Source organism: Cinclus cinclus, chromosome 1, assembly GCF_963662255.1.
Source record: "Cinclus cinclus chromosome 1, bCinCin1.1, whole genome shotgun sequence".
NCBI lineage: Eukaryota > Metazoa > Chordata > Aves > Passeriformes > Cinclidae > Cinclus > Cinclus cinclus.
In genome coordinates, this window is record NC_085046.1 from 92,442,539 (window position 1) to 92,466,556 (window position 24,018).

The 24,018-nt window shown below is 43.5% G+C and overlaps 1 protein-coding gene across 1 annotated transcript in view; it reads right to left on the reverse strand.

The window, feature by feature from the left end:
* PARD6G (par-6 family cell polarity regulator gamma) overlaps positions 1 to 22,208 on the reverse strand; it is a 63,051-nt gene extending 40,843 nt beyond the window's left edge. Inside the window, exons 1-2 of the mRNA XM_062500602.1 lie at positions 22,137 to 22,208; positions 9,105 to 9,327 (exon numbers count right to left, since the gene is read on the reverse strand). Coding sequence (XP_062356586.1) covers positions 9,105 to 9,327; positions 22,137 to 22,208 — 295 coding nt within the window. The remainder of the gene's footprint in view (positions 1 to 9,104; positions 9,328 to 22,136) is intronic.
* Between the last annotated feature and the right edge of the window lie 1,810 nt (positions 22,209 to 24,018).

The following is a 24,018-nucleotide window of genomic DNA, read 5'->3' on the forward strand; positions in this document are numbered from 1 at the left end:
TTTAACATTTCTCGTTGCATACTGTCCAAATGTCTTGTACTGTTTTTTTCCCCCCTAAGGCATGTTAGAATCATGCTGTTTCAACGAATACAAGCTTAGGAAACTCCATTTTTAATTTTTATTAGCCACAAAGGCACTACCCTAGGAGTTATTTATGGGTTCTATTATAAAGCATTCATTTATTCACTCAGAGTCAGAAAGCATGTCTCCTAAAGGGCAAGAAATTTCATGGTTTTCTGATTAACACGATGTTTTTTGTTAAGTCGACGAGTTTTCCTCCACTTTATTCACATCAGCTACACTTCAAACTAGACCTTAGTAAGTGCACAAAAACAAAAGTGAAGAGATTACATTATTTTGCATTCAAAAATCACTGCATCATACTACTAAAACTACCAAAGTGCTTCGCAGAATGAAAACAAAGCCATAATAAACCAGCCTAATGAAGTGAATTAACAGGTGTCCATCCAGTGTCCATCCTGAGGCCATAACTAACAGACGTCCTCTTAGGACATCTCCATGGCATCCAGGGATGAAGGAAACACCTTGAGCCCTTTTCAAATCCCAGCTGGTAACTCAGTTTTAAAGGAAGCAGCGGTGTTCACTCACAGTAGCTGAAGAGGCAAAAGGCTGGCTCTGAGCTCAGCATTACCAGCAGCTTGGTAGCCTTGCAGTGCCCTTGCAGATGGAGCTTTTCCCCAACTCCACTGAATTCCAGCTCATTTCCAAAGACATCACACAGCACAAAATTTATTACTTATAGATCGATCCCAATTTAAAAAAAAATCCTTTTTCTTCAAAACTTCACAACCTTTTTTTTTTTAATTCTCAATCTTTATTTTTTTAATGCAAAGGGATAATCAGAGAAGAAAACTAACTGGTGCAAGACTCACAGCAAAAGGCCAATTCTCCTCACTAAGTGTAACTCGCATACGTGTCTGTCACTGCTCTCCAAGCCTTTTTCTAGTGCTGGGAGTAAAGCAACACCAAACTTGTGTGCCTTCACCTAACAGGGAACCTGCCCAGAGAGGAAGAAAAAAAGCAAACCTGGGAGAAAAAGCAGAAGAGAAAAACTACAAGAAAACTGGGGGTAGCAGGGGAGATAACTGGTGCGGAAGTTATTCATTCATGTGTTATTCAGCTTTTAGAAGTTACTTAATACCAGCATATGGCAGGGGCCTGAAGAGCAAGAACAACAGTGAAGTTTTCTAGGTTAATAGTTTCCTTAATATTCCCACAGGATTCTTTACTACTCTAAATATAGCACAGAGGAAAAAATAAGATCCAAGGAGATCATTGTCAGGGGCAGGTTCACAAAAGGGTTCTCTCAACCTCCCCCAAACTGCTTTCTCTCTTGGAGCTGAAAAATATCCACAGTTCTTATGCAGTATTAATACCGACCCATTTAAATTTGAAACATGCGATCCCAACAACAAGGGCAGACAAAAAAGGTTTCATTCACTTAAAAAAATAGTTTGAGTGGAATCATATTTGTTGAACTATATTTGGAGTTAATTTTTCAATCCCTACTACAAACACCCAACAGAAATATCCTTCACTGCATACTTGTTCTCAGTGCAAGAGTCTACCAGTTAAGTTGCCCTAAGACCATTAATGTACATAAGGGTTTAGAATACTTCAAAACTTCAGCAGAAAACCTGCTCCTGAAGGCCTGAATCTTGAGTTCATGTTTCTATTTGCACTGTGCTATCTACCTTCATGGGCTGTGTGACAGCTACTTTGAGCTTGTGAGGTCCTGCCAGGTAAAACCCAGCGTCAAAGAAGAGACTGTCCACTCTCATTATTATCTGCACTTTATGTTTGTTTCCATCACTCACAGAAGGGAAATGACAGCTAGGCCCAACAGGAAAAAACCTGAGCCATGAGCAGGAAACAGAATCCCTTGTTTTGGCTACTAAGGTAAGAGAAGTAAATAGTGGAAAATTCCCCTCGTATAGGGACCATAACAGAGGTGGATCATTTGACAAATTTTCCTCACCTCTATTTTTATACAGCCAGAGCAGCTTCACTATCTTTCTACTATTTTTCACTAGAAAAAGCATCAAGCCAAGGCAGGAAACAAGAAACAGCATTACTCGAGACTATCTGTGAGTATATGTAATAGGGAAGTTCTTGTGTTTTGGTTTTCTCAAGTACTTTTAAGACAGCAATCCACAACTGTAAGACAACAAACAGAAGTTTGGAGGGACAGAGGAGTGTTTATTTGCCCATTCTTACATGGGTTAGGAACTGAAGCTAGGCATGGAGTTGAGGAGAAGCTCCTATTAAAGGCTGCATGAGTTCCCACTGTAAACAAGTTTCTTTAGCCTAAATTCAGCATAGTGTGTGGTGCTGGTATGAGCTTGATGCAATTTTTAAGACCATGAAAGTCTATTTTTATTCTTAATATAGTTGGTTATGTGTATTTATTATTAAGCTATTAAACTTTGAAACAGAAAACAAATCCCATTTAGCTTTAACAAGGAAGTGGAACAAATGTTTGCTGTTTTTGCAGGCTTCTGTTCTGTGATTACTGCACACTGCAACTTCAAATATTTATGCAGCACATTTTTCTGTGATAGTTCCCACTATCAGCTATCGACCTGACCCCACAAAGCCTAGCTGCAGGATATGCTATTTCCATCCCTCTTTCACTGACAGTCTTCCTTAGCAGCTGTTCTGGTTGCAATTAAAAGTAACTGGTGATGAAAATCAAATATCTTCATACTCTAGAAATTGAGTGTTCAAAGAGAAGGAAAGAAGTAGCCTCACATTGGCTCTGCTCAGCCACCAGGTATCACTAACCATGCAAGCAATAAAATCCAAGCCTGTTTTTTGTTTATGTCTGACAAGCTAGATTAAAAACTTTATGTTTTTAAAGTTGCTTAATAAACCAGTAAAAAGATAATGATTACCCAGTCTCATCATTTGCACATGAAAGGTGGAACAGAGAAGTTACAGTAATTTGTTGCCAGACTTCACTGGAACAAACAGCTGCATTTTACTTATCTTCAGATATCAAAGGACTTGAGTGGTACAAAGATTACTTGGCTTGACAAGCTTTCAAAGACCCCTCCAGCTCAAAACCAGAAATGTTTCTGAACAAAGTCATGGAAGGATTTAATATAAGCCTAGCAGCAGTTCCTGTATACTAGCACAAAATTTACCACCATCCTCTAATCTTGTCAAAGCTAAGACAAGATGCTTTGCCTCCTTTCCAAATCCAGTGGAATCACACACTTCCAAAGGCTAGAAGCAGACAAGTTCTTCCTCCCAGGAAGCAGAGGCTTCATGGAAGTGTTCAGCTGCTTTAAATCTGCCTATCCCATGCAAGCTCCTCGCTCAAGCAACTTGTTTTCTGCCAAAGAGCTGGCTCAGGGAGCCCAGCCACTGGGTCACATTAATGCCAGGGCAGAGGAGACAGGGAAGCAGCCTTGGGATGGTCTGACCAACAGCAGAGCCACATTCTCCAGTGCACCCATGAGCTACAGCAAGTGTCAGCAGAGTTTCTTCTTCACCCTCCCACCCTCCTTTGAAGCAGGTAAACTGAAGACCTCAAATCACCTTTTCTGCACTTGAATAAAATTCATTTTATTCTCTCAGACTCCTAGAAGACCATTGTGAAAATCTGCTCAGCTCAACCAAAGGGAAGACCAGAAGGAGTTCAGTATTTTCTCTTAATATGTGCTGCAATGCACAGTATTATTTAATACATCAAATACTTTTGACAAGAGCAGTAAAAACACAATGTTCTTGTTTAGAAATACAAGATTTTGAGAAAACAAAGTCAATGTCTGTGCTGCAAAACAAACAGGAGAGTTACTGAAAAACCAAAATGAAGATGTGAAAGAATTGAACTCAAACTTTTGTAACTGTACCCACACTAGGAGGCTGAGCTGAATTAAAAGTTTTAGGTAGCTGGAAATAGCTGCTCCCTCAAAGCCAGTTTTTGTGTTTAACACATGTGGTTAGACAGCCAACAACCATTCCTGGGGATTATCTGCTCAGAGTATGAAAGACAATAAAACAACCCACCATTGGTTTTTTCAGGCAGACCTGGGCATGATTCCCATTAGCACATTTTTATTTTAAAACTGAGTGTGTTTACTCTGATTTTATAATACAGGAAAGCTAAGTACAGATGTTGGTACTTAGAGCTGGACAAAACTTCGCCAGGTAAATAACAAATTGCAGAATTATGAACTGCTTCTGAACATGCCCAAATATATTGCACAGCACAGCAGTTTAAATACATTAGTCACTGTATGCAGTTGAAGAAAAACAGCATCTTCCAATCTTTACATTAAAACAAGCCAAATCCAAAACCCAACCAGGTAAATGCACATTTTTCCCCTGTTGATTTTGGATCAAGCTTTAAGTGAGAACTGATGGTAGACTGCAGTATGAACCACTCAAGGAAGGAAGTAATGACTGGTGTTCAGTACTGGTTTACTGTAACAGTAATGGACTATTAAAAAATATAACTACAAAAGAAAAGACACTTATACCAAGTTTATGAAGATGGTACTTGATTATTTAACACACTATCGATTTATCAGACTGCAAATGCAAGACAACACAGATATCAGAAGTCATTAGCCTTCTCTAACTTCCATCCACGTCAATTAACAGCTGCAGTTAAGTTGTGGTATTGACTAATTTATGAGGTAAGGCCCTGCTCCATTTTGCTGTGGTGTGGTTTAGTGTATTGGCTATTAGAATGCTCTTCAGTTTGTTCAGACTTTTTTTTTGCCTTTCATGTTCCTGCAAGAAGCGTAATACTTGACAAAGTTAATCCAAAACTCAAATTTGTCACATGACACTTCAGCACTTTATCTGTCTCCTACTTGCAGGACACTCATAATGAAACCATTTAAACCTTTAGAAAGTTTTAAAATTAACTTTACTGATGAAGAGATTGTGAACTTGATGCACAATTTGCTTTAGGATTGACAAAGTGCCCCCACATTCATTAATTTATTGTTATTTTTATAGAATCAGAACATACCTTCTGTTGTGGACAAAACAGAAAGGCTTCTCAGGTGAGTTCATATGACTGCAGTCTGGCATCAGGATGAGACCAGATAGGCTGTGCACCACCTCTCCCACCTCTTTTGCTACTTGAGCTACAACAGATTTTCTGTTACTGCCCATGCAAACACTATAAACCTGCTCACCCTGATAGGAAGTGAAGGTCTGGTCATCAGCAGCCTTCATCAGTTCTCCCAGTGTCAGAATCAGAATCATTAGCCTGGATTTACAGTAGTGTGCTCAGTTAACCACTCTGCTCACTATACTCTGTCCGAGACGTACCACTTGGAAAAAAAAGAAACCTTGGAAAAGAAGTGCTGCACAGAGTTACTTACAGTGTGATCAGATTATTCATTTTGCCACACTTCCTTGAGTTTCTGAACCTTCTAGGTTGAACACGCTCCAGTAGGTAACACAAACAAAAGAGGAGAAATTCTCAAATCTCTTACTTGGTACACCTCCACTTACATCCTTATACCCCCCTGCAAAGTTCAAGGAATTGTTTGAGGCAGGTTTACCATGAAGAACTCAGAATTCTGCTATTTATTCCAGTCGATTTAAGATGCTCCAATAAAGATCAGTTTGAACATATACTGTGCCTCTGTGAGACAGGCATTAAAGCAAGATTTGATAATAATGTCATTCCATTTAATCATACAAGAAATAATGTAATGCACAGTATATAATACTAACTCCTTTCAGTTTTTCTGGTTTATGTTTCTGCTTGAATTCATAGCTTACACTTAAACATTTTTGCAGTATACAAAAGATTGTTTCAAGTGGCGTAGTTTAAGTCAGACACAGACCAAACAGTCTTGAAAAACATGATCAGCATCATCAGATAAGCTCTTCCTTGATGCAGGTCTTGGTTAAAATGCGAAGGCTACTATGGAGCAAGTGAAACACATCCTCAAGTTCCTGCACTGATCTAGGGTCTTTGAGACAGCTGTCCATTCCACAACAGCAGGCACCTTCCGTAGGGAGTTCTGTGTTTGTCTGGTATCAGTTCCAGCTGAGTGAACAAATCCTCATGCTCAACGCATCAGTTGATGTAAATCACTACTGTACTAACGAAGCCAAAAGAGCCACTTCAGTTTACAACACAGGACATGACCCATACTTGCAGCCTGGGAAAGCAAGTCAAAGGAAAACTGCTTTTTCTTTTATAGCCTGGTTCTCTAATTAGGATTTTTGTCCACACTGTAATTTGGTATTGGGGGGGAAAAAAAAAGTGCACCATATACTTTAAGCAGACAAATCACTATGAGCCATAAAAATTTGCTATAGCTGAATTTAATCATACCTGCAAATGTCCCAGATTCTTCAAGACCCAAAAACTATGAACAGCAATTTTTGCAAGTACACTGGGAACACCAATTCTAATCCTTACTCAAATGGCTGGCTAATAAGCACTAACATTCCATGCGTGGAATTACTGTGATCCTGAAAAATTTGGGGCTCGGGGGATTTGAACAAAAAAGGGGAAAAAGAGAGAGAGAGAAAGGGGAATAATAAAACAGCCATTCCATATCTGGACACCAACTTGGTATGAAGAGTCCAAGCAATGAGCACAATGTTTGCTTCTGGGGACAAGTGAGAAAAGCTTTTGAAGTGAAAAAGTGCAAGACTAAGCTCAGATGAAAAACACCTGGGCAAACAAAAACATCAAGCTAGGAAATTGTTGCTTGATTATCCTGCAAAGACTAAGTTACCTATTTTGCCACTCTGGGAATGTTTTAAGTGTTTTATCATGACTGTGAAATTGACCTGACAAGAAAAAGGGTAACTCAGCTATAAACTGGGAAAACAGACAGGATGACTAATCATGCAGTTGATAAACAGTTTGCTTTGCTAGAAAGAGACCTGACCTTCAACTATTCAGCCCTTCTGTGCCTGCACACTTCTGCCCTGTTCCCTGAAACTCTCCCAACTCTGCAACACTGCGAGAACAATCTCTGGCAGCCAGCTCCCAGGACTACTACTGAACAGCAGTGATCCCTGATCCAACAGCCTAGAGAGCCCAGGCTCTCCAGTCTCTGCAGCATCCCTGTCGTGCTAATTGCCTGCCTCTGAAGTCAGAATTTAGGGTGCAAGCACACCACATTCCCCTGAATGGCACAATGATTTATTGCTGATAGTTACCTTATTCTCTTGTGCAGGTCTCCAACAGAAGGACCAGCACTGCTCTATTACCTCAGAAAAGCAAAGGAAAGAGATGAAGACTTCACCTTCATTTCTGAAGGGAAAAATTTCTAAAGGGTTTGTCTAAGCAAAGGAAATGAGCATGACTCTTAGGGACCATCCACACATATGAATCTCAAATGTTAACCTCGGGAGTCCCCTACAAAAGTTAGCACTAAGCAAAGGGATAGGCCAGAATTTACTGCTCCCTTCAGCTTTACAGAGGGAGAAGGTGTGTTGGGAAAGATTTCAGGCTTTGCCATACTTAAGGAAGAACAGGCCTGTCTTCCTTCACTTGTCAGCATGATTCTTCTCACTGAGCAACAAGTAAAATAAAAGCTTTTTTAAAAGGAAATGTTGTCCTTTTCCATTTAGTTTAAGAGTTAGAAACCTTAATAACCAGCACACTTCTCATAGAAGAAGAGGGAGAATTTTTTTCAGTATGTAGACAAACAGTTCTGATGAGCCTACTTCTGTGATCAGCATTTCAGTGGCAAACCCCTTCCAGTGCAGGGCTGGGCCGGTGTTTTCAGCCATCTGTCCAGAGCACGGATAACTGTGTTCTGAACAGGACTGGTCCAGAGACATGAATAAACTTAAACTGAAGTAGGCAGGAAAAACTGATGCAAAGGATTTCTCATGACTTGACCCACCATGAACATTCACAAGCCCTTAACAGGCATTGCAAGAAGACCTAATGGGATTTATGATCCACATTTGCACTTTCTGCAGAAGAAGGAGGAGCAAGTTTTTTTCCCAAACATTTCCACTCACCTAATAGACAGACCAACTAAAATTGCTACAAACCCTCTTCTCAATTGGCTCCTTGAGCATCTAAAAATCACATCTGAAAGGTGGCATATGATATGCTCTGAACAGACAGGAGCCACACAGCCCTGGATGTATTTGATGACACCAAATCAAGCCACACACTACACAAGCTCACACCAATGAGCAGGTTGCAGGAGCCTCTTGCTAAATCCTTACTAGTACTCAGCAAGAGTCCAGGCCAAAAAAAGCTACATCACTGCTCCAAGTCTGAAATCAAGTCTTGCTTCTGCATCTGTTGATGATGAGATTTTAATTCTAAAAGCCCTGTGCTATAAATCACTACATGGCTGGAAAAAAAAACAAAAACTGTGGAGGAAGTGTTAACACAGTGTTAGGTTCTCCTGGGATTTAAGGAACTCTGTGAGAAGACACCTTATTATAAAAGCCAATTCTCTGCTGAAGAGACTGCCAAACATCATCTTTAAGAACAATAACACACAGGCCACTTAAACCTGATGTCATCTTGACATTCATGCAATTCTGCCCAAGGTTTGCTTCTACCCATGATTCAAAATGGGAAGAATCAGCATTCCTTAGTGTAAGGACAGAGGGAGAAAAATCATCATTCATCAGGTTAACAGTCAAACAAAGATGTCATTTGTGACAATTTTTTTTCCCTTTCAGAATTACACATCTGGGTGTATTCACACACAGGCATGAATAACTTGGGTATGACACTATCAAGATGGATAGATAAGATTGCTAAATGTGAAGCAGTAGCACTGAGATCCCCTCCCTCCACCAAGTGGAACGGCGTGCTTGGTATGCTCAGGTGATGACACAGTACCAGCAGCACAAGGTACCTTTGCCTCAGACAACAAAGGGGCTCATGCTGATTCCCAGCATGGCATCCTTCAAACACCTTACAGGCAGCAATGCAGTCCCTCTAACTGCCATGAAGCCATGCCATTCCTGCCAGCTGCAATGAAGTGCCTGTGAGGAAGAGCGAGATAGCTCCTAGATGCCTCTTACATAATTTCAGCCTTTAAACGGGTACCACAAATCCACTCTTCCCCTTGCTGCAGCACACTTCGAAGCACTGAAAAGAAACTGCATCTTACCTTGTCTTTGGATAAAGACCCTGAGCAGTGGATGAGCACTTGAAACAGCCTTGAAGAAGTTGTCGTCATTATTAATAGGGAGAAGGTCTCCATGCACATCAGCATATCCAATCATCACTTCCAGGTTGGCTATGTGATGAATGTGAAGAATTAGTTTGTAGAAGTCTTCAAACTTTCCTGGCTTGTAGCGATCCAGAGAGAACCTTCTGAACTCTGCCCCAAACTGCAAGAGAAAGCAAACAGAGAATCAGCAGATGCATCACCACAGGCCACTGCTCCAGTTCAGCACCTGAAGGTGGTATACATCACTTCTCTTTTCAAAGAATTAGAGAGCCACAGAATCAATCAGGTGGGAAAATACTTCTGAGATCGAATCCAACTTCTACTATTCAAACCTTTTCCGAGGTGAATACAGTCACATGTTGATGCTTAAAAGTCTACTAATGGCCTTTTAGGTCCTCCCATCAGAACATAACCGTGGCTGCCAAGACATCACAGGTACAGTCAAGTGTTCCAACTTGAAATATACCATTTTTTAAGAAAATATTAAGTTTTCATTAAATCCTCTAGAGGATAACAGCATTTATAGAACTTTGCTTTGAGGGTCCATCATTCATTATCATCATCTCAAGCATCAACAGAGCCATTCTTCTCCAAAGCAGAAATATTCACTCTACTTCTTTCAAAATAAGGTACTCAGCTATTCAAACAACCTTATAAAAATTATTTGCACGTTTCCCATCAATGGCACTGGGATCCCAACCACAAGACCTTTAAAGAAGCATGGTATGTAAGCACACAGCTTGTTGTTAGAAAATACACTCACTCGACATGACCCCTGAATTTCCTGGCAGTCCATGCATTTTTCTGTCACTCCACTGGCTTTTACTTTTAAAGTGTTATAGACCACTGAATAGTGATTGTCAAAAAAAAAAAAAAAAAAAACCAAAACAAAAAAAAAAAAAAAACAGCAGGGGTAGGAGGGTGTGCTTTGGAACAAGACAGTATAAAATGTTATAAATCCACGAAGCTGTTTTAAGTAAGTCAAAGGGACTGAGGAGAAGATTTCAATGGTCCTAATCTCTGATATTAGAAACATGCTGTTAAGAACAGAAGGGAAAAAATTTATCCTCTATTTAAGGAAATTAAAAGAATGAAAACAAGCATCCAGTTACACTAAACAGCTTAAATCACCTTTCTGGTACATTTAATTTATTATTTCAGATTGTATATTATGAATAAACTAATGTTCATCAACCAAACCTCTAAAACCATCCTAACTCACTCTTGAGCACATGGAACCAAAGCCACAAATCCAAGAACAAGGAAGGATGTAACTAGGACATCATGGAAGCTCTCATTTGCAAAGTCAGCCAATACCAGGGCTAGAAACCAAAGATACAAAATTAACAAGCACACAAAAGAAATCAAAAGGGGGAGGAGATCCTCTCTAGACAAATTCTTCCATAAAATGGTGAATGACTTGCTTAGAGGTTCTCAGCTGTTAAATCAACTACACATGCATGCCACTCTTTTGCTGAGACTAACAAAAGTATGAATCATCACCATAATCATCTTCAAGCAAAAAGGATAAAAAGAAGCCAACATAACCCTACTGGCTTTGGGCACAAGCATGTTCTCAAATTACTTCCACAGTTACGAAAATCCCACTCTCGAGCATCAAAGCCTAGTTGTGATCATATGAAAGCTTGTTTAGTCAAGTTATGCTGCTTGTTTGTAATATTAACTGCTAGTTCCAGTTTGGATTTCAGAGTGCCCGTCCAAATGCACAAAAGGTGAACAAACCACAGCTGGTTCCTATGGAGGGAAACAGTTCTCCTTTGTCCTTCACCTCCGGCTCCTCTCCAGAAAAATCCAAGTGGCAATGTACTTCTGTGGACACACTTCAAACCAAAAAGAAAAAGCTTAAGTTGTTTAATTTAGTATCCAAAAGTTTTCTTTTTCTTAGATGCAAGCTAGAAAAAGCCATCTTCAAGTATCAAGTTTAACACTTATCTAAAATGATGAACTAAAGAGACAGGAACTAGGTCTTTGTAGGCTTTGCTAAGAACTGCATCTACTGCTCTGCACACCTGAAAAGGAACCCGGGATTCCTTGTGATTCCCTTAGCAAAAATGCCAGGGCACTCAGACACCAGTCCCAGTAACCATTTGTTTACAGGACAGCTTGCTCAGGACATGGTACTTTGGAGTTTGCAGCTGCTGTGCAGCCTTACCCCAGGCAGTACAACACCCACCCTACACAGTCCCCCTGGACCCCTGGTCTGCTGAGGGAACCCATCCCACCTGCTCTGCCCAACACAGCCAAGGTAGAGCTCAGGTCCTGTGCAGGGACATTGCACCCAGCAGGGCAGGAAAGTGACATGGAAAAGGACAGAGGAGAGAAAGAAGAATGGGTACTTGCACTTGGTTGGTAGGACCCAAAGCTCAGCTTAAGTTGCCACATGAGAAGACCAGCTGGCAAAAGGGCCAAGCCTCCCAGCCCAGCCCCTGCAGGTACACTGGAAACTACTGGATCAGTGGAGCCTGACATGTGGGAATGCCATTGCAGGCTCGGGGCACTGAGGTCTGACCTGAATGCTGTACAGTCAAATTGACTTGTTCACATGTTCAGCCTTAGGAAAGCCCAGGAGTCAATTTCATTTGCCTGGGAATAGCACAATAGTAAACAAATGCAAAATATTTCACTTGCGGTTTCTGCACGACCCAGCTTTTTAAGGCAAGGGAGCTAGAACGTGATTCTGTAGAGGAGTAGGAAAGAGTCCAGAGATTTAAGCAGATAATGAGAATTACTTTCTTTTTGTTTAAAAGTTAGTAACACTGTAGTAATAGATTAGCTGATTTATTCACCCAGTGCATATACACGGGCAGCAACCATTGTCAGCAGGTCTTTTGAGAAGAGGGGAAAAAACTGCTTCAGCTCATTCATCATCCCTAATGAGGCTGATAGAGAGTATCACAGTTAATAAAGGGGTTTGCAGTACCACTCAGCTGGGAGACTGGGTGCTCTGCATTGTATTCAGCCAGGGTAAAAGATAACATCCACCGTGTATCTTACAGAAACTACAAATTCTGATAGCCAAAACGACTGATCTGCTTCCCTAAGCCAAAGTGCTTCTTATCATATCCCTTCACAGAAAGACACACAAGGACTGGTGTCTGCCAGCAAAGTCTCTGCCAGAACAATACTGTATTACACTGTTTGATAAACTAACAGTTTTAACAAGCAGATTAGTTTTCCATAATGAAGTAAATTACTCAGGCCTATTTAACTAATGCAAATACTGCATCCAGTATTGCAGAAGTCAGAGGACAGGAGGAACATAAGGAAATTAAAAAGAATTTAGTCTGACAGGGTTTGTTATGACTTAAAAAAACAACTTAGAAAGAACTGTACATTTTGTTTCACAAAAATAACCTTCGTCCCAAGATCCTCAAAGTATCAGCCAATCAATGTATTCATTGTCTGCAGATTGATGACAAAGAGCACACAACAAAATGCAACACATCAGGCAGGAACCCTGAACAAAAACAGATGCCCAGAAAAGAGTTCTGATAAAAGTTGTGTTAAGGAAGAATGAAGACACAGCTAGCTGATCAAAACTTGCACACGCTGACCAAGAGCAATCAACTGCTTTCTTTGGCTTTTTTTCTGGCTAAAGGGTACAAGAGGTCAAAGGAGATGAGGGGAGCAGGATTTTGAGGTTTGTTTACTTAGAGAGATGCTATTTTGTGAAATGAAGGAGTTGTTTGCAAGCAAAAGAGAGCAACTCTTTCTTTTTTCTTTAAATTTTAAATTTCAAGATGCTTACAGGGCCAAAAATGAAACCCTATGTTTATGAGGTGCAATCCCTCTAGTTTATTGTTGGCTTTGAAATCAGGCTATTGTAATAAGAAGACATCAAAGAGCAACATTTAGCAATAAACATGAGTTACATTAGCCACCTACTTCTCTTATGAAGTAAAAAAAAAAAAAAAAAAAAAACCAAAAAAGCCCCACGAACACTTTCATCCTTGCATAGACTGTAATTTCTGCTTACATGTGAGATTTTTAAAACTGGGAAGACCTAATCAGGGATGCTTTATCAGTGAGAACAAGCAGAGGGCCAGAAAGAGGAGGAGGGAATGCAATGTAAATGGTTCTGTGCTTACTGACTACACCTGGGACTTCAGAGCTCTGCTGTCACATTCCTGCTTGCTTCCCTGTTCCCTTTTTCTCCCCCAATTACATCTTCCCCAGCTCGCACAGCATTCTCTTGCTCTGCTCCTGGTCTCAGAGTGGTTGTCACTCGTGGCAAGAAGCTACCAAGCAAGCAGATGTTCCCTGCAACTAGTTCTCTCTTCAATGGCTTGCTCCAGAGCAGCTTGATTCACTAAGATGATCAAGCTGGTGGAAAGTGTGAGATTTCATGTTCTGCTCAGATCTTGCTATTTCTTTCAAGAGAGAGTCCAAAAGCAAGACAGCCTCTCTTCTGTTTGCCCCCCATATAAGTCTCATCAGGAACACACTTTTACTACCTTCTGCCCCAAACTTTTTTTTCCTGATTGACATCATGCCATACTTTTACCCTTCTTCCTTCTATTACCTCCTTTTACTCTCCCAGAAAAACACAGCCATGCTTTAGTATCTTAAATGCTTAGAATAATTTCTCTTACCAAAAAAACCCCAGCAGTTCCCCTTCTTTTTCATGCTTTTTGACACAATGTTTCATATCTCTGCTTTTTGTTTGAAGAACAACTTTTGTAACCCCTTCAACCCTCTCCAGGGGACTGTAAGGCTCACATCGAGATAATATCGTTCTTTCTTCTGCACCTCCTTGGAAGATAAATTCTCTCTCTGTTCCCATCACCCTCATGAGATGGATCTCACATTCAGTCTCAGAGCAGAGAGATCATTTCACACGTGCTTGGCCGTCAGCTCAAGGGCAACCTAAAGCCAGTGTTTCCCTTTCCCCTGCCTCATTTACCTTATTTCATGATTTTTGAGAACTAGCCTGCTAGTTCTTCGAGCTTATTTTGCCTCATGACCACATGGCAATCTGTGAAAATAGTGATCCACAAAAACAATTCTATCGGCCTATTTGTTTGGAACCATCATTCCTTTCTTTGCCAGCCTTGCCCCAGTAGTCCCTCTCCAGGCAGGTCACCCATGTAGCTGCTTTCTCCCTGTCATCTCTGCCCGTGCTGCCTCCAAGCAGCACCTTGCCAGCCTTCCTCACTGCCCCACCTCCTGATATTTAAACCCCCGGAGCCACTCTCCTTCAAGAAACAATTGTTTGCAGGAAAGCAACGCCTTTAAAATAAATCTGTGATTTAAGTGCCAAATCTACCTTTCCAAAAGCCAGTATATTCCTTTTTTTTATTCCAGTCCCCTGCACCTCTGGGAACAAACCAAAGTCTGTTTATAAATGACATCGACCAAGATGGTCCTGTATTTTTATGCAACACACACTCTATCACACCATGGAGCTCAAGCACAAATACAGAACAGGATGTATACATCCATGGCATGAGGGAGAAAAGGAAGATTTGGCACCTTGCCACCCAGAGGGACAAAGCAATCATGTCTGGTCAGCACTGTGACAAACCCCTGAGCCTAGCTTTCTGCAGAAAGGCAGCCCTGAGCTACTAAAGTCTCCAGAAGGAGCAAACCACGAGAGCAAACCACTTTCAAACACTTACTGAGAGGTATCTACACGGATACAGGAAACCTGTAACCAGTAAGGGCTCCGGCTGGTTGCAAACTTATTTAAGACCCTTTTAGCTGCCGCCAGAGGTTTTTCCTCATGAGCTCAGTGCCAGCAACAGCTGCAGAGAAGTAATTTGATGCAGCTGCACGCACACCCCTGGCCAGACCTGAAGGGGGACTGGGAACAGCTGTGCAGGGAGGAAGCAGGAGGGATGGCACAAGGCTGGGTGGCCCTGGGGCACCACACCCTTCCCCAGACATTTCTGCTCCAATGAACTTCAGGCATTTCCAATGGGAACGGGTCTGTATCGGAAGATTTTGCCCTTCCTTAGAGGGAGGCAGTGTCTCCCAAGGTACATTTCATCTTTTAACTCCTGGCCTGCCATTGTAAAGGTAATTAGAGGCAAGCAGTGAATCCTTGGAAAACCCTTCTCGGCTACCAGAAGCTCAGATTAAGTGCACACAAAGTCTCTCACAAAGGGAATGATAAGGGACTACAGAGGAAGGTACTATTAACTGCACCTCTGAAGAACTCCTTGGAGGTGGCTAGTCCTGGAGCCTGTTAGACAGAGCTTCCACAGGTATTTTAACCTCACACGGGAGGCTTTCCTTTCTGACTTGGCTGTAAACAACATTTAATTTTCTGAGGCGCTCTTTAAAGCTGAAAAGTCCATTGTTCAGTGTCCTTTAAGACTGTTTCAGTGTGGTGAGACTAAATTTGAGAACACTACTCACATAAGACAGACTGGCTGGATGAAGTTTTAAGCAGATCAGAAACTGCCAAGTTACTAGACTAAAAAGTATTACAAACAGGAGAGAAGCTGGTGGCAGGATCAAGAATGGGAAAGTATGGGAATACTGGAACACAAGACAGCCAACCATCCAGTTAGCACAGCTGGTACCCAAGCCCATACCAATACACTCGCTTCAGGAACATTGTTGGAGGAACTACCATCTTTCTGTGACAAGAGAGATGCAGTCTGAGATTACATCAAACCTGAGCACCAGGGCATATTGTGCATCATACCATGCTCTGGGACACCAGGTAGCTCAAAGCAATGTTCCAGCCTTCCCTGTATCTCCTAGAGGCACTACTACTCCCACAGTGCCAGAACACAGGTCGGAGAAGAGAATTACACTGCGCTGGTGCTTATTGCAGCTGTCACCTGAACAGAACTATCACAAGATGACTTGTCTGTGCCACGCTTCCCAGCTGAAAGGCTTGGCCTCTGTTGTGGCTCAGCTGAAAGCTGTGGTCACTTTCCCTCATGTCACCTAGCAGACAGACTTAAGGTTACTAGGTAAGACCACTTCAGAAAGCTATCCTACTACAAAAAACAAAGATTTGTTTGTAATGAGAGAGGAACCAGGAGATTAGTAGGTGCTATTTAGCACATCAGAATAAGCACAATACCTGTGAGAAGCCCAGCAAACTGGGAGGGAAAGGAACAGAGGCAACACTTCTTAAGAGATATTAATGTTTACAGTCTCTTTCTCTTGACATGTTTTGCAACAATCCAGACCGTCTCAAGTTGCTATTACTGTGGCACACTGTCTTCATTTGAGAGGGGGAAGCACTGTGGTTTTCTGAGTCCATGCCACATTTGGTTTGCATATAATAGAGTATGTTTTCAAGCTCAAAAACAGAAGTTAAATCAGATGGTTACAGGGCTTTTTACTGCACTTATTTTAGTTTTATGCCAGGTATGACAAGTATTACCTTAACTTGGAAGAATCTAAAGTACTGCTTAAAAACTTTAAGCAGACTTAAAGCCTGTTTTAACATTCTGTAGCGTTTAAAACGAGCGCTGCTTTTTGATCTATTTTGAAGTGTGCTACACATGGAAAACTTTTCTTAAAACTTCAGAAGGCCTGTACAGCTTCAGGGCTAGAGTGAAATCAAAGCACACAAGGCTGGAAAACACAGTTTGTAAACCTCTCTCAGTGAACACCAGACAGTGCAGAACCAGACCTTTAAAATCTCTTTAGAGGGGGCTGTTAAAGGTAAGCTTGCTCTTAGTGCTATTGCTGAAGTTTTAACACTGCTTGATGTTACCCTTTATACATTTCAAACACACAATGTGTGTGCATATACTGCCACAGCTGAACAATCATGTCGACATGAAATATCAGAAACTTTGGCAGGGAGGAAGATGCAAAAGAGGTGTAAACCATCGATCTTTATGTACCAGCACAGGCACACTTCTTTCAGAAGGGGGGACAACACGTGAGCAAGACAAAGTACCCACAAGCTGTTTGGATGCCACATCTATCTGGCAGCTGGGCAGGTTTGCTGAAGCACTGACTTCTACACGCACCTCAGGCTAAAACAGTTCTTTCAGCTGCTACTGACTTTGTAAGAGCACGGAGCACAGCTGATCCCAAACATGCTTTTTTGTCTTTGAACACCATAACAGTATCATGTCTACTCAGGACACACTACAAAATTATTGGAAATTCATTAATAATCCATTTGTGGCACCCACCTAAACACCAACATCTAATGAGAGGCAAAACAGGATGGGAGAAGAGAGTATAAAAAATATGGCTATAATTAACTGGTTCTATTTATCTTAATGGGTTTGTTTATGGTAGTAGGATGTTAGTCACATTATGGTTAATTTGTAAATCAGTTTGCAATGCAAGAAAACACGACACTATTAATCAGGCAGAAATGTGACAGTCAGCATGTGAGTCAGGTAGCTGTGCTTTTACAATCCTCAGCCACTATCAAAAGTTCCATTGTCCCAGAGGGTTCATCAACAACAAAGGGTTCTTTTGCAAAGCAATTTTATCAGAGAACCATAAGTATATTTAGCCATCTTTGAAACAATGAAAATTAATTCTTACTAGTACATACAGTTCACAGGAATTCATACAGTAGCAACAGAAAAACAGTACTCTGCTGCTTTTGAGACAGAAACATGAACCTGTCCGTTTCAAAGTGAAAAAAACCCCAACACACATTTTCACAAACAATTCAAAGTGCCATCACTTGAAGGCCCGAGGCAATCTTACACTTCTACTATTCCAAATATCTAAGAGATTGGAAAAGAAATATACACTTGGGCTGATAGTTACCCTCCTGTTTGAAAAACTGTGTATAATATTCAAGGGAACAAAAAGTAAAATCTCCTTTCACTCAGATCAAGACAAAAGATGGACTACACGGAGTTATATAATTCAAGAGAAGTTCTACCACTAATGTAGGAATTCCTATTTTAAAAGGATTTTTTCTTCTGTAGGCTTATATTCATGGGCAAAGAAGCCTGTAACCTCTCTGTAAAGACAGAAAACAAAAAATAGGTTAAGAACTCTGCCTGTGGCCACAAGATCCCAAACAAAACAAGCACAAAAAGCCCCACACATTGCAGGCACTGGAGCTCTTGGTAAAAGGGAAAAAGAGGAGAGAAAGGATCATCTGGAAACCTTTTTCAGAGATTAGAGGCAGTTTCTTGAGAGAGGACAGATACTTCACTTGTCACCCAGCAAAGGAAAGGAGCCAGTGAGAACTAGACACATGAGAATACAAAGTTGTTCTAAGCTAGCAAGATAATGTGTTTTCAGATCCTGTCTAAAAGGGCTGAAACATTAATCCTGAGCTTCAGAGACAACACCTAGATAACAACTAAGCTTCTAATTTATTTTGTCGTGAAAGAAGGGAGAGAAGGGCTAAGGTGTAATTACAATTCAATTAATATTTTCTTATGACATGTGCCAACATCTAAGCAGGTTTTTCTTTACCTTTCCTCTTTTCTATCTAGTAATAAGCTTTTAAGTGTTTTGATTTTGATTGTGCCTCTAAGGATGAGGCATTGGAAGGGAGAAAGCAGGGAGCCAGACAGAAGGACATGTTTCAGCCATGTCTGAAATAGAGGTGTACACAGATGGCAGGGGGTTTTCTCCTTCAGTATCTGCTGCAGCACAAAGATCCACGAAGCTTTTGTAGCACCTTGCAGTCACCCAGAGGAAAAGTGACCTGATATACACCAAAAGGTACAACACAGTGCCACAAAGCTCATCCTTCTGCAATGACATAGCCAGAGAACATACCCCTGCCAGGGTCCCCACTACACAGTCCCACACACGAAGAACCCACAGACACAAGAATCATGAGCTGAAGTGTGCTTTGGGCCACATTCCTAGGGGGGGTGATGGGTCAGGCTAGGCTCAGTAAAGCTGCAGGCTGGTTCAGACCCGCTGAGATTCACTCATCCACAAACCTCATAGGTCTACTGGACTACAAAAAAAAGTAGGAATACTGCCTGCATGTTTTGGCCCTCTGGCACAAGAAGGATGTTGAAAACTGGAACATGTTCAGCCATCCAGATGCTCCCTTCTCCTCCTCCTCGCCCTCTCCCCCCTTCCTACACACAGATACACACACACTTTGTTTTTAACAACCCTCTGGCACACGTGGAGAACCTTATAACTTAAGGACACTTGGGGATTTCCAGAGAAGTGTCTTACCCAGTACAGTACTTAGTGCTGATAAACTCTCCCCTTTCAGCAATCAAGGGCACAAACTGACTTTCAAGAACTTGTTTTTTGGAGAAAAGGAAAGAAATTCAGAAAATCCAGAAAAAACAGATTTCACAGGAGCCGTTTCTGAATTATGACTAATGCAAGACACCAGCAGGATGCTGGTTTATCCTTAAGGAAGGAACCACCTGGTTATCTTAACAGAGGCAGGGATATCAAAACCCCCAGCATCTGCAAATTATCTCCCATCCAACTCCCCACAACCATTTTTTTTCCCCCAGAGCTCCTTCTGATCAAACTCAGTTTTCAGAGGAGAACAGCTATTTCACACCATTGTGTAAAAGCAGCACTCTCTCACACTCAGCTCCTCTGCTAAAAGGGATTCCACCTGCCCACGGACTGCCACTTCCCCAGCCTTTGAAAAGCCACCAAGAATCCCTTGATCCCTGGCCAGGAGCATGCCCCGGCGCAGAGGCTGAGCTGCACCCACCTCCGCTCACCTGGCAGCCTGCGCTCTCAGGCGATAGCTGCAAAATCATGAGTTCTCAGACTCAACTTTCAAGTTCTCAAACAAGCCCAGACAGGCCTCACACTTACAAAACACAGGCAACTAAGTGTTTAAAAGGTTGACTACATAGGGCCACTAAAAGTAGCATTACTGAAACTTTTTGTTTTTCCAGCCTCAGATAGTCCATGCAAACAAAAAAAAATTCCCAATATTCTGTATTTCTAGATGATCACAGCACAACAACACAGTGACCCACAGCGACAACCCACGCTACAAGAACATAGTGTTTTTGTAAGAGGTATAAAGTTTTTATACAGCAGCTTGCCAGGTACCATTGGCCATAGCTTTTCACTGGACCTCCTTCAGATCACTGAAGAGTAGCTCTGTGAGAGGGAACCTATGAGCTTTACAGGCAAAATAAAACTGTCTTGCAATGTCAGCACCAACAGCCTGCTACATCAACAGCCTAGCTGTTATTGTGCCCAAGTCATGCTAACAGGAAAACTCACCAGCACCAGGCAATTCAACAACACAGCTTCCACTGACACAGGCACACAGGCTACAGGTTCACAGATCATCGCTGGGTGTAGGCCCTCAACTGGGAATTTTGAATTTAGCCTCTATTTTAAGTTTTCTTCCAGTGCAGTGGAGTTCTCCATACTAACTTCTGGGCTATCAGTAGTGACAACCCTGAGCTAGAAAAGGCCTTCAGTAAACTCGTCCCACCCATACAAGGTTATTTTCCTTCCCTCCAAAAATCCGCAATCATTCCTAGGCTTACAGTCTCGCTATACATCACTCTGTGCCTATAGAGCCAGGTAGGATTCACATGCATAGTTCCCAAGGGAAGCTACAAACTCTTTACTGTAAGGCTACTTTCTAATTGTTAATAGAACAAATCCAAGCTATGGCAATACTGAAGGAGAAGGGAGAGGATGAACTTAAAAATTCTCATATGTGGTCAAGGCTTTAGTTTAACACTTACAGAATCTAAGGGGCAAAATTCAGAGGACAGGATCTGGAGCATTCGAGAGCCAAAAGGAATGTTGTGGGTGGGTTACATCTTAGAATCAGTACAAGTCGAACCAAAACTTTCCAGCTATAGAAGCAGAATGGAACTTTCTAGGCCAGTTGAGCCCTTTCAAGTGGCAACAGGAGGTTAGGAAATAAGGGGCTGAACCCACATTTCAGGTGCCATGCTTAGAAATGATTGGAGGCACCTTTGGACATAAGGTACTTCTCCCACTGAAGCCATCTCTGCTCTGTGTGCTGCACAAGGCATTTTAGCTGAACGAAAATTCTAACAGCAAAAATGGACAAAAATGAGCAGCACCAAGCAGAGAGTCACAAAGACATCACCTTCAACATTGTCTCAGCAGGGTGAGATCTCAGGTGATCAGGGACTCCAGGAAAGGTTAAAGTTAAAATCACCTGCACTCTTTTCAACTCGTGCCTGTTATACGTGTATAAAACACAGGCTTTCGGGGAGATTTCTCAGTTTTACTTAAATGCTGCTTATTTTTGCCCTCAGAGGCACAATATTTTGATGCCGCCGGTTCAGCGGAGAACCACCGAAGTCTCTTGACGAGAGCTCAGCAAGACCTACGCCAGGCACAGCCACCCGACACCAAGCCGGGAGGCGGCCAGCTCCGGCAGCCCTGCCTATCTCGGCTCCTTCCCCAGCCCCACCGGCGCGCACACGCTGCTGCCGGTGCCGGCATCTCAGCACAGCCGCAGCAGGAGGGGGAAGCTCCCCGCAGGAATCTCCGGCTCGGACCAGCGGCGGGACCGCGGCGCCGTCAGCACCGGCGGGGGGACCCGGCCCTTTTTCCTCCCGGTACTCCGCTCCGCTCCTCAGAGCGGGTCGGGGCACCCATCCCTCCACCCGGGAGCTGAAACGCCCCGGGCTGGGGCGGGAGCGGCACCGGGACCGCGCCTCCCGGTGCCCCCGGGCCGAGCCCCAGCCCGCTCGCCAGGCGAGGCCGGCGGCGCTTCCCGAGCCGCCCCACGGAGTCATCGCCGGGGTCCCCGCGGCCAGACAAAAGATGGATCAGGAGCGGCGGGCGCCGCGCCGGGGGCGGGCGGGGAAGGGTCGCGCCGCCGCCTCCGGCCGGGCAGGGGCGGCTCGCCGGGAGCTGCGCCCGGAGCGCTGAGCCCGCCTCCCCGCCAGCCCGTCCCCGCTCTGCGGGCTGAGCCTGGGACACGGCTCCGGCCGCACCGGGCGGGAGGGGAGACAAGGGGGAAAGGTGGGAGGAGGGGAGGGCTCCATTCACTTTCGGGAGCACCACCGGGCAGGGGCGCTCCCGGCCGAGGCCGCGCCGCGGTCCGCTCACCTTACTCTTCACTTCCACCGCGCTGCACTCCAGATACCGCAGAGTCTGAGATTTGTTGAAACTCCGGTTCATCTTCCCGGCCCCCGCTGCCTCGCCTCGCCTCCCCTTCCCTTCCCGCCCGTGCCCGGGCCGCCCGCACGAGCCGCCGGCCCCGCTCCGCTCCTGCGGCCACTTTGTTCCCGGCGCGCGCGCGCCAACGGCAGCGGCGGCGGCCGCAGGGATCCGCGCGGGGCTGGCGCTCCGGCTGGGCCGGCGGCGGGCGGGCGCCTTGGCCCGGCGGGACACGCCCCGGGACACGCCCCGGACACGCCCCCCCGGCGGCCACGGGGCTCCGGCGCTCCCGGCGGGGCTCCGGCGCGGCAGGAATTGGTGCGGGAAGCGGCGTGCGGGCGGCTGGCGAGCCCCGCGCACCGAGCACCGAGCGCACCCCCGGCACCGCAGGACGGCGGGTCCCCGGGTGCCCCCCAGCGCTCGGAGGTGCCCGTAGTGCGCCGCAAAAGAGACCCGCTCAAACTTTCCCAGACAGCGCTGATTGTTCTTGAAAGAGGGTTGGGATCTGAAAAGCGCTGCGAGTCATTAATTTGAGACCACAGATCACCAGGTTTGGGAGGAGAGTTTCCACCACGCCTTCCTTGAAATAAATCGGTGGACTGCCTCCCTCGGCTAGCAGCTCTTACTAATTAGGTAGGTTATTAATTTGAGAATCTCGAAGGAACTTAACTTCTTTCTGTCTTCTGCCAAGGATCTTTTTAATTTTAACAGACCTGTTTCCGTCAGTCAGCATATTTTAGTCGCTGAGGGCCTTTGAAAGTGGTGTTTTTTTCCTACACAATCCTGCCCAAAACATCAAGTCGTGATGTACAGAAGCTCAGGACACAGCACAGACCTGTGCAACCAGTTCTCTGCTGCTCGACATCTCCTGGGATCGTCTGCCCGTGTAAGCAAGGAGCACGAAGTCCTAGCAGACATTACAGGCCACCCGTCTCTTCTCCAGGCTTGCTGGGCAGGTGTCAATGGCAGTGATGGGAATACCCACGAATGTAGGGGCAAAAACCAAGAACTGAGTTGACTTTTCATGTGACTCCAAGCAGGAGGATAAAAGCACATGCCCCAAATACAAACGAGCTCCATCTTATTGGAAAATGGACCTGAAATGAACATTTGCCACATGTTCTGGGCTTTCACTGTGCTTGGAAGTCTTGCTGTAAGTTAAACTGGAAAAATAAAGTCTAGAGAGCTGAGAAAGGAAATGTTTGTATGAACTTGATCTTTTCCTCTTTTCATCTTAGTATAAGCAATGTGGCAGCTTTGCCTTCCTGCTGTGATGGCCAGGGCCAAGCTGTGGAGATACAGCATCCCTGGGGTGCTCAGAGGCTGAACAGCCCTTTTGGGATGTTTCAATGTAAAGATGGATCTTGAAATCCAGCAGCTGGATCTGTATGGTTTAGTGTTTCAACATCTGGAGCAACAAGGCCAGTTCACTGGCATGAAGTGAATCAGTAGATGAAGGGCTGGTCTACACTCCAGTTTTTTGATTTTTTTGATTCTTCTTTGTTTCAATTTCTTTGGTCTTTTTTTTTTTGTTTTATTTTATTTTGGTTTTGGGGGTTTTTTGTTTTGTTTTGTTTTTCGGTGGTTTTTTTCTAAGAAACAACGTTCTCCATAGGCATAAACCAGCAAGCAATTTCAGTTCTTAATTTTAAATATGATACTTGTATTTCTGATGTCCGCTTGAGAAGTACAGATTAAACTTGCTTGTCTTCTATTTTATGCTTACTTCAGGGAGCGCAAATGTTTCATTACCATATCTTTTATATTAATAAAGACTCTTCAAACTAATAATGCCTGCTGAGTTGTGTGTAACCAGAATTAGAATTCAATG